The sequence below is a fragment of the Daktulosphaira vitifoliae genome, unplaced genomic scaffold (genome assembly GCF_025091365.1).
Source record: "Daktulosphaira vitifoliae isolate Bord-2020 unplaced genomic scaffold, ASM2509136v1 Scaffold_2, whole genome shotgun sequence".
Classification (NCBI taxonomy): domain Eukaryota; kingdom Metazoa; phylum Arthropoda; class Insecta; order Hemiptera; family Phylloxeridae; genus Daktulosphaira; species Daktulosphaira vitifoliae.
In genome coordinates, this window is record NW_026099573.1 from 13,175,760 (window position 1) to 13,187,541 (window position 11,782).

The window sequence follows — 11,782 nt, forward strand, 5'->3', positions numbered from 1 at the left end:
TCAATATCTAATGATGTATTTTTACATGTAACCTATGTTTGTATATATATTGTATATTGCTCTATAAATATTGTGCATACATTAAATTAATAAATTTTAATAGGTAAAAATGTAGTTTATAGTAATATTATTTTAAAATAATAATTCATTTTTTGTATCTTTGTACATAAGCTATAATATTTTTTGATAGTTTATCCGTTTTCTTTGGATGAGTGTGGATGAATATTATACCTGAACAAAATCAGTTTGTATAAAATACAATTTTAGTTAAATGAATATACTTTAATAGTATTATTTTATAGGTGTAATTGCAAATTTATTTGCAACACATGTAACTGTTTGTGAAATGTATATATATTTATTAAAATGGTAAAATGGAATATAGTAATAAACATCACAAATATTTATAAACATATTAATCGGCTTTAAGGTACTTATATTGTATTATAAATATATTTTTGTTTAACAGATTTCATTTTTGGATTAATAACAAATATTTTTTAAATTAATATTCTTATTAAAATGTTAAAATTCGATATTCTTCCTTAGAAATGTTTTGTTTATAACTGATACAAGAAGTAAAGGTAAGAATTATAGTTATTTGTCATGTTTTATTATTTTTAGAATCATCAGTTTTTTTAGACGTATATATTTATGTAATTATCATTACAATTCAAATTCATAGTTCCAGATAAAAACTGTTATTTTAATCCAAAAATAATAATCCATTGACATAATTTCAAATGACTTGCATTAAACAAAAATTAATTAATTTTTTTTTTAGTGCATCTAAAATTAATTATTTGTTTAGCATTTGCATCTTAAGTAAATTTAAACATTACATCCAAAAAGATTAAGTAACTTTACTTAAATTACTATTGTTTTCTTCAATAATCTCTATTAATTAAATAAATTTAGTTTATTAAAATTAATAAATAAAATACTTGCCTTTACTTTTAAAGTTGTTGTATTATATAAATTAATATGTCCATATTTAAGGCTGATATAAGTACCTAGATACTATAAACTGTTTACAGTCGATTTCTTTGTAACGTTTTTTTACTTGTACAAAATAAAAATTGTTTTTCAAAATTGTTTTTTATTTATTATTTCCATTTTTATATAAATAACCACCGAGGAACATATAATCACTCTTTATTACATATTACAATTTACATACAGGGTAGGATTGTTATTAGTAGTTTGTATATTCCAGTGGACAGACCTTGAGTTGAAGGGAAGTGGAGTGATTTAAAAGGGGTATGTGACGGACGAGGGACTACGATCGAAAACAATTGAAGTCAGATGGCTGGATGTTATCAATCGCATAAGAAACTCTTAAGTTGGACGGAAAGTATAACCACCTGGTTGCTTAGTGGAAATCCTCGAAACTGTGGTTTGATTACCGTCCGCTGACAAATATCCGAATTTCTAACAACTGATATACATCCTAATTATCAACTATTTTTAGTTAAAATTTTGCTATCGGTGTCGGTCTGGTCCACTATATTTACTGGTGATCGTTGAGAACACTATTGTATTTTCCAATATCGGATCCCGCAGAGATCTTACGGCAGCTTACGCTTCCTATCTAGTGGAGAGAACTCTAAGACACGTCCAATCTATTTAAAGTCGTCAAACAAAAGGTTGGGTTATTTATAACGTTCAAACCGTCACATGAAACAGTAAATCGAAAGTTTTCAATAGGATTTTGTGAATGCATTAAGTTAGGATCATTTTTCCCGTCGGCTCTAGTGGCTGACTGGAGTCCTCGCGAAACTCAAAAAATCAAGGCTTAATAGCGCATCTATGCGAAATATTGACTACTACAAAGTATGGTATCAAAATTTCTATTGCTATATTTATATATTTGATTAAAAACCAGTATTTTAAAATCTTGGGATCTAAAGCTTAAAATTTTTAAAACTAGGTAATACTCTTACAAATTCAGCACTAGATGGATAAATATAACCCGTAGATCTACATATTGCCTGTTAATCCACATATTTATTTAAAAAATAATAATCTACAACTATATAACATAATGATATACTTATTCAGTTTTTACATTCTTTATCCACTCACTATCTAAAATATGTTTTTTACCGTCCCACATAAATTGGGTTGGAATTAATAGATCTTCATCGGCATACACAAATCTTTTACTTAAATCTATTGCAGCTTTAGATGATACTAAGCCAATTGAACCAAATTGTTCACTTGCTGGATGATAAACTCTACCATTTTCAACATCCATCCAAATTTTTCTAGGTTCAAATGGAATAATCAATTTTTGACCAGCATGGTTGTGACTAAAAAAAAAGCCAACTTCATTTTTGATTATGTGGGTAAACACAATTGGGAGATCATCGCATCGGATATAATTGCGCTCTCTTCCACATAAAGATATCCAGGGAAATTGTTCGGTAAATCGGTTGGTTGTATTTTTTTTAAGACGTTTAAAAAAAAAAACCAAAAAATCAATTTCTAAAAAAAAAATTTAATTAATATAACTATAAAAATCTTAAATAACATAAATTATTTATTTTATTAGTTATACCTTTATACGCTGACGTGAAATTTTTCATTTTACTATCATCCAAAAAGAGCTAAAATTATAAAATTTCACATTAAAAATAAATTAAAAAAAAAAGGATTGCAAAAAAAAAATGATTATTTATGTATTACTATTTTTATGATTTATTTATACGATGAGTACTATGTACAACACATATACTGTGAATTAAAACTAATGTCAGGTTTAAAATTTCAAGTACCATATCAAAAATAATGAATTGCATATTTAATCATATTTTTGTAAATTTGAAATTATTTTAGAAATTTTATTTTAATATATAAAAAAATATCTTAAAAACCTCAAATAGTCTTTTACTCGAATTTTATAATGTAGATCAGAAAGATTTGTAATATCATTACATATGCTTAAATTTCTTATTTGTATCTATTCGAAATTCAAAAAATAATAATTATAAATAAAAAAGTATTGTTTTTGATAATAATTTAAAGATAATTTAAAAATGTTTAAATGGGTGATAAAACCACATATTAAGATGGAAATTTATTTTTTCTAGATTAAGTCCGAATATTTACTTAACTCATTGTACAGTTCAGGAATTCAGCAAAGTGGCACTTAAGATGAAATATGATTGGAAAACCTAATGTTATGAGATTATAATAAAATTAAAAATAATAGTTACATAAAATATTGTTGAAATTATTCCTTGTGGATTAAACAACTTCCTAAAAAATGTTATCTATAGAAAAACACAATTACATAAAAGTAAAGTATTTAAAAAGGACATTTTTTAACCACAAAGTTTTATTTTATCAATTACTCAATCACAATTTCTAGAATTTTCAAACTTTCAACATATTAAAAGTCAAAATTAATTTGTAGATTCAATATAAGATTGTATTTTTTAAATTAAAAAAAAAAATTGAGCTTTATGATTTAAACATTGGTGTAACTCATACACAACTTTTGAGTCAAAAGATTTTGTAGTATTTATTCAACGATTATTGTATTTATAACACTATGGATTTATCTATGATATACTAATAAGGGTTTGAGGTACTAAATTTTATTTCCTATCTCTTAAAAAATAGTTTTTAAATTGTTGAGCACCTAATTCTTCAGCAAGGTTAAGCTCTTTTAGTTGCACCTATAGTTTTAAGTCAAACTTGATCAAATAATTACATTTTTTTACTTAAATAAAATAGTGGCTTATTTCTTATTAGACTCCAATATGTAACCCATTATCTCTGAATTTGACATACTGAAACTGATTTCAGTTATGATTATAATTTTTTTTTATTGAACGTATACGATTTTTTAAGTTAACTAAGTTATTATTATACATGCCATAATAAATAGACCTGATTAAGATATTTCAGTCTGGAATCTAATGCATTAAATTCCAGGTTTTGCAATTTCTTAATTTTAATTTTTCATTATAAGGATGATAGTGCCAAAACAAACTTTAATGATTATTTTTTGGTTTTTTTACCTAAAACATTAATATAGAACAGCCATTGTGGAGCTAGCTTCTTGTATAATATAACATATTATGTTATTGCTGGAATCTAATATTTAAACATTTAATGTTTAAAAAACTTGTGAAAACAAACATCATTAAATTTATACATTTTATGCTATACTATAGCACAAAATTTGAAATCTCTAAACTTTTAGGCCCATGGTGCTTCTTAATCGTGGTTTGGTTACATATACATCTAAATATATATGAATCTACACACATAATGAAATTTAAGAAATAATCTATCAATCCTCAGCATCTTCTAGATATATGAGATTATTTAAATACTTCATAAACATTAAAATTCATTTAATCAGTAATACAAACCCCACATCATCATATCAAACCCTTTTAAAGAATAAAAATCTAAATGATACATAAAAAAAAATTACCATTCCTTGGTGGTCTATAAAATAAAAATATTCTCTGATATTTTTCTCAGGTGACTGCCCTTGTACATATTTGATTGTATGGCAATAATTTTTTGATTGCACCCAAAGAAAACCATTTTGTATATAATTAAGTTTAGAAAGTATACTGATCATACTTTAATAATAAATTATCACAATTAGTTATTCAACATATTAAATTATACTAGAATACATTTTTCAGTATTAACTGAAAAATACAAAATATATATAGACAATAATTTAAAGAGTGAAGAGAAAAAAAGTTGATTATTTTAGTAATTGAAAGATATAGATGCGAGCAATTGATTTATTAAAAATTGTTCTACGCATAAGACTACAGAAATATTGTAATTATATGTTCTATTTTATAAATCAATATAAAAGAATGTAATAGCAAGGTAGATTTTCTAGCGAATTAAGTTTCACTAATTATACTTGTTCTCCTGCTTATCAACCTTGTTATACCATAGTAAAATGAATAAGATCGTAGTCCGCATTTGCGTCGTAGTACGCGCATGTGCATCGCCTTGTGTTTTTGTGCAATTGTGTACGATTGGCGAAATGACCGCTGCCAAATGCGTTTTAAAATCGTGCAATTTTTGAATTGGTAATTCTGATATGACATCAATGCTCGGCATAATTTTTAAGTAATAATTATATTATTTACTTTACACGATGCTTTGTTATATTATTTTATAATAAGTTTAATTGTGGATATTTATTTTAGATTCTATGTTTTTTATTTTTATTACTTATATTTTAATGAAAACTACGATTATATGCCTTATAATTAAACGTGAGTTATATTAACTAGTGTTTAGACTTATTTTTTCATGTTCTAACATTGAATTAACACCACTTTAACTTGCTAATAAAATTTCTTAATATTTGCATGAAATTGTTGTATTTTCTTTTCTGTGTGTCCCATGGTAGAGATTTGTAACTTTTTCACATCGATTTTATGTGTAGTGATAAAAAACAGACATAATTGACACTTATTTTTAATTTTTCAAAAATGCCTATTTGCCAGTTTATAAGTGCTACGGTTCTGATAGTAAGATTTATTTTCAGCAAGTGTCAATTCATAACAAATTAATCTGCTGTATTTCTATATATTATTATATTAAAAAAAATTAAGGTTAGATAGATTTATCAAAGAGTTAAATCTTGGTTGATAAACTACTACTGTATATTAGTATAATATAATAAAGATGTATTACAACAGTTAATGTCGGGAGAACACCTTTGCCACGAACTCATGATGCTCCGACATTTACATACTTCGACATTTGACAAAGTAGTAATTGTTACGAACATCTGGTACTCCGACCATCTGATTCATAGGTTACCAAAATTATGACGGATTTTACTCCGACATTAAATTTAAAAAATGAGATAGTAAAAACTCCGACATTATCGATAGTTTGATTATGCATCGAAAGTTATATTATATTTCGATTGCATTGTTAGTAATAGGGCGCATTGATCGTATATGTTGCAACGTCAGGGTCACGTGGCTACAGAAACACTACATTATTAAATTAATTATATTATTATTAATAATATTGTAAAATTTAAATTAAAATGTTCTATTCAATTAGCATTTATTTGCTACTATAGTTATTATACAATAATATACATTTTGCTTATTATTTTCTGGTACAATTTCTCACATTTGACATATGTTATTAATACTCGAATGATAATAGTCATTCATTAAGTAACATAAAATTAATAGTGTTTAATACAAATGTACATTTTTGAAAAAGTTTTCTCTATTGTTAGAATATATATTTATCTTTGAGAATTTTATTTTTTAATTATCCAATAATTACAAAATATTTTCATCAAATCAAAAAACTGTTAGTTAACTGTTTTTTCAGTCGATCCACAAAATTTTATCTAACAGTAACTTATTTTTTAACATCTATAAGATCCATTTGAAAACTAATTTTTCTATAACAAATATGTGCTGTAAAAATTGTCTTGTGCAATTTTATTAGTGATTAATTCCTAAGTGTGTAATATTATAAAATTATAACTAATATAACACATAAAATTGTTTGTACAATATAAAATCATTCTTGGGGATGTCTGGATTTTTTCCTGTGCTGCATTAGGATATCTAAGTATAAAATAACACAGTATATCCAACTTCAATGCAGTAATTGTTGAACACATTTTTTTTAGTCTTATTACTTTCTGGAAGTTTCTTCCAATAGGTTTTTATAGACTCAGAAGAGTATGATTAATTTTTCTTTCAGCAATTTTAATTGAAAATTAATTACTAAAATTATTTTTAACTTATATTAAAAAAAATTAAAATAGTATTAAACTGTGTAAGTTTTGCTACAAGTCTAATATGAGTTATGCTAAGAATTAGTAAGTTTTGGTTATATATAAGTAGAATTAATTTTTTCTTATTTAAAAATTCTGTGTGTCATCTAAAATTAAAAATATATTAACTCATCGTTAAACAATTTTCATATTGTGACATGAGTTTTATAATCAATGTTAAATTATAAGTAAAACCATTATAATCTCCAGTGGTGCTCACAGAAAAGTTAAAAATATTAAGGAGTAAAAAATTATTAATTTAAAGTTCTTTTTCTTTAAAATCTTATATACATTATACATTTATTGAAATCAGTTTGATATTTCCTTGAAAAAAATATCTAAATAGCCTTTCCTTTTTTTAATAATAATTAAATTTGTTGGACAATTTTCTCAGTGATCCAGTGAGAAAAAAAATCTTAAATTTAATGAGGGCCTTCTGAGCCAGGCCGACACTGCGAAAAGAGGATTATTTTGCCAATGTTTTCATCTCGTTAGCTTAACGCGTATCCTGCAAATACAAATGTATTGTTTTATAAATACAAAATGAAGTTTTTTTAAAAATTTGAATTAATTTTATATGTACTTTTTAGAATATGAAAGCATATTCCAAAAAAAATAAAAATTAATTTTCAAAATAAAATCACGTAATGTAATGTATTATGTTTTGTAAAAATGTATATATATATATATATATGTCCTATAAAAAAAGTTGTACAGTTTCAATATTACATTATTATATTTGATTTCCATTTAATGAGAAAAAATGAATAATTGTTTGATTATCAATCATGATTATAAATTAAAATATTTAACTCTATACGTATATTTGACAAAACTTCAAATAATCATAATGCAAATGAAAAAAAACTGAACCATTATTTAATGAATTGACTGCATATTTTTAATCGAGTTAGTTAAGTTTAAAACCAATTTACTTAGCAGAAGATTTTTGTAAGTTTATGATAAATCATAAACTATTGTCCACTGTTAACTTATAACTGCCTTGTGTTTACTTAATTTGACTAGAGCGTAGGAGTATTGCAACAAAATATTTGGGAACTCTAATTACATAATTTTTTACCTAATCTAAAAAAATATTTCTATACAACAAGAAATACAAATTAATTCATTTTCGGTATAGTCTATGGCAGAATTTTAGGAGACAAAGCCCCCTCAAGTCTCTCCAGATTGCGGTCAAATCCAAACTGGACTGAATTAATTTCGTTGCCCAACTTTGAACAATGAAATGATATTAAATCATATTTTTGTTTGATTTCATATGAAACTAATTGTAATGACAGTTTTAGAGAATGGGATACCGAATATCTTTATAAACGCATCTGTTTAATAACGAATACTATCATCATAAAAACGTACCTCAATATTTTTTAACTAAACTAATTGAATGTTATAATATTAATGTGCTTACAATGTTATAATAAGGAGAGGTAAAAAAGATTTTACGTCTGAAAATTGGAATCGCTCTTCTTTCCCCTCCAAAAAAAAAAATTTAAGGGCTCACACCAGTTATGTTACCTTTATGTACCTATTTTATCAAAAGTCGGATACATTTCGGGGATCTTTATTGTAATAATTATTCGTTAATAGACAGTAATCAATTATAACGCTATTTTATTATATTAATTAATATTTATTAATTAAAGATAAGGGTTATATTTTTCCGTCAGATAATATATTGCTACGATATTCATCTACTCCGAAATTTGATAATTTTTTAATCGATTTCGCGAATAATCGATATTCGGAGCTAATTTCATTCGGAGCAATCAATTAATAGTCGTCTTATTCGGAGTATTCGTCGTCGTAGCAACATCCAAATTTTTGTAACCAGGTATTCGTAGTAATTGTTGTCGGAGTAAATGTATTCGGAGGATTTTTTTACAGTGTCGGAGTAAATGAATGTCGGGGCATCATATCAGTTCGTGGCAATCTCCGGAACCCGTTAATGTCAATAATGATAATAATAATAATTATTTTTCTATTATAATAGAAAAATTATAAATGAAATTTAAAAAGAAATCAACTGAAAAAATTCATAAAAATATTTGGCTAATCGGGATGGTGCTTCTTAATAGAGTCATTCCATGTGCAATTACCTAGTGTGTGTACTGTTATAGTTCAGAAATTTTTATCATAGACTTCTTAAAGATCATTGACAACAAAAATCATTTTTATTTTTTTTTATATTGTTTTTTTACCAAATAGCACATTTTTTGTAATTAAAAACATGAAAAAACACCTTATGTTCTATAGCTTATAACTTCACATCCAAATAAGCTATCACTATGGAACTAGCACTGTTTTACTTATATTAAATAGTACTTCTATTTCATTCTTAAGTTTATGAATTTTGAATTTTTTTTTAAATCAAAATTTTGATTTAACTTTTAGTTATTTTCTTTTAACCCATAACATACTTTAATCTATTTATAATTTATTTTGTATCGTTTTACGGTCTTGAACACGCATTGTTTGCTGAAAATAGCCAACTTTATCATCTCATTACACAAAACTAACAAAACAATTTTTTTTCAAATTTACATAGTACTTACCTTTAGCCAAATAAAACGCCTGGTGAAAATTTGATGATGGAGAAATAATTTTAACGTTACTTATAGAATTTTCAAAATTTACAATTTGCGTATTATTGAAAATACACAAACTACGTAATATTCAACAATTAATTTTTTATTTATTCTGTGTTTTGTACTAGATCAAGTTATTGGCACTCATAACAAAATCCTAGGATCAATTGTGGCGGACCTGTAAGGCTCGCCTGAGGGAATTTTAATATTTATTTGTTGTTCGGGTTACCGTCTGGATTCCCTATTGAGCTATCCACATAGAGTCCTCCAAGATGTATATAGGATATAGTGATTATTTATAAAGAAATAAATTTAACACTTTCGATAGAAATACTGGTTGTAAATATTATAATGTATTTTAAGATATATATGTATAGCACAATTTCAATATAACACGGCAAGTATTAGTAAATGGTTTACAATTAGTGCTTATTCGACAATATTGGACACTAAACTGACTATTGCTGCAAAATAGTCATACAAAGAAATCAAGGGAACATCCGCATGCGGATGTCCCTATCAATTATAAACATGTATATTCGCAAAGATAAATATTTAATAAAGTGGTGGTGACACAACACAATGACTAAGTTCGGAAAAGCTCTATTACTTTTCTTTATAAAGTTAATTACATCAATAGATATTGTTAATTCTTCAACTACGTTTTGACAAATTAAGAATTTTTCAAATAAATCATACGCACAAATATCTTTTTCATCTTTAGATTGTAGATTGTAATACCAAGTTCATAGAATTAGATTAAGTTGAAAAAGTTCTACTTTTTACTCGTATTTTAAAAAATTTAAACCCTTGTAATATTCTCCTTTGGATATTACTAAAATCAATACCTCTTGTATTTCTAAGACCACAGAAAGGAATATGCTAACACGATTACACATATGGTATTAACTTTTGGGCAACTATAAAATAGATGTGAATCATTGTTTTTCATGCCGTCTTCCAGGCACCACTAAAGTACTAAAAAAAGGAAATTAAAATATAATAATTCTTTTGTGTTTATTGAAATATGGAATGATGACTGAATGTGCCTATAAAAAGTATGACACATTCAAGATGCCCAATCCCCGTTTATGACTTTTGTGGTACATTATATAAACGCTGAAGACACTGTTTTCCAGTCTGTCACTCGCTCATTTTTCTCTTACTTAATAATCGCTTTTATCGAATTAAACCTTTAAGATTATTTCCTACGTATTTTAGCATATTATTTATACTGTGAGTCTATAATATTAACTTTTAACACTAAACTTAAAATATACATTTGTGAAAATAATTAACATTTACTACAATAATAAATACGCTTCTGTTAACCAAGTGCGATTCTCGTTTATTAACACACCTCTATAGTTTTGGGTATATCCTTAGCAATCATAAATCTACACTCAGGATTCATTCATCATCGGTGAATATCAGGTAAGAGTAGTTTTAATACACTAACTACATTTATTAATTAATAACCGTTAGATCTTAATATTATCCTTTATGTATACTCCCCCTTTACTACTACGACTTTCTCTATCTTTCTTTTGGTTATTACACCCTCCTCCTGTATAAAGGGAAATGGTCCGATTTACAAAAAAAGTATGTCGAATGAAATATATATATACATATTTATAATTTATTTAGAAACAAAAATGTGTATTGATCCATACATTTTTCAAAGAGTTATAGTAGTTCAAAGTAGCTTAACCAGTTTTTTCCATACAAACAATTAAAATCATTCATTTCTAATATTTTTGAAGTATTTATTGTCGAATTAGATTTGATATGATGAAACTATTCAACTACAAAAGTAAATAATTTTACTTTGTAATTTATTAATTTTTGAACTCTATTTGTGTGTGCTACTACCAGTCTATAATATTCCAAATTTTTTTGTAACATGTTGCTATATAAATCATAAATTAAAAAAAAAAAAATGATATTTAGTTTCATTTGAATTTAATGATGGATTTTTACAATTATAATCAAATTTTATAATACGCTCAATTGAGTAAATCTTATTAACAACTTTTTTTTTATTGGTTCTTTTAGTTAAAGTAAATCATTAAAATTAATTAAGTTCTGAATATTTCCATTGAAGAATCTTTTTAAATACCAAAAGTTACTAGGAAATGATTACTATTACTTCTATTTAAGTTATCATGATAAAAATACAAAAAAATATTGAGCTACTCTGATAAATTTACTATAAATAGTAATTATAAAACTTCCTGACTGCATATTAATCTTAACAATACAATTTTTTTAATTCTCATAAAATTTTCTATTTAATGATGCCAATTTCAAACTTGCCAATGGAGCTTATAATAAAAAATTATGGTAAAATAAATAATTTTTTTTTATTATA

At 25.2% G+C, this 11,782-nt stretch overlaps 1 protein-coding gene across 2 annotated transcripts; it reads right to left on the reverse strand.

The window, feature by feature from the left end:
- Positions 1–1,981: 1,981 nt before the first annotated feature.
- LOC126899390 (UPF0598 protein CG30010) lies at positions 1,982–5,135 on the reverse strand. Of its 2 annotated transcripts, XM_050674273.1 has the most exons (4): positions 4,451–5,135; positions 3,219–3,275; positions 2,561–2,609; positions 1,982–2,487 (listed from the first exon to the last, which is right to left on the reverse strand). In XM_050674273.1, the coding sequence occupies exons 1-4, from the start codon at positions 4,601–4,603 to the stop codon at positions 2,054–2,056; spliced, it is 693 nt and encodes a 230-aa protein (XP_050530230.1). In that variant the 5' UTR covers positions 4,604–5,135; the 3' UTR covers positions 1,982–2,053. The 2 variants fall into 2 exon arrangements, with proteins under 2 accessions (XP_050530230.1, XP_050530231.1); XM_050674274.1 differs by lacking the exon at positions 3,219–3,275 and having other exon boundaries at positions 4,451–5,115.
- Positions 5,136–11,782: the final 6,647 nt, after the last annotated feature.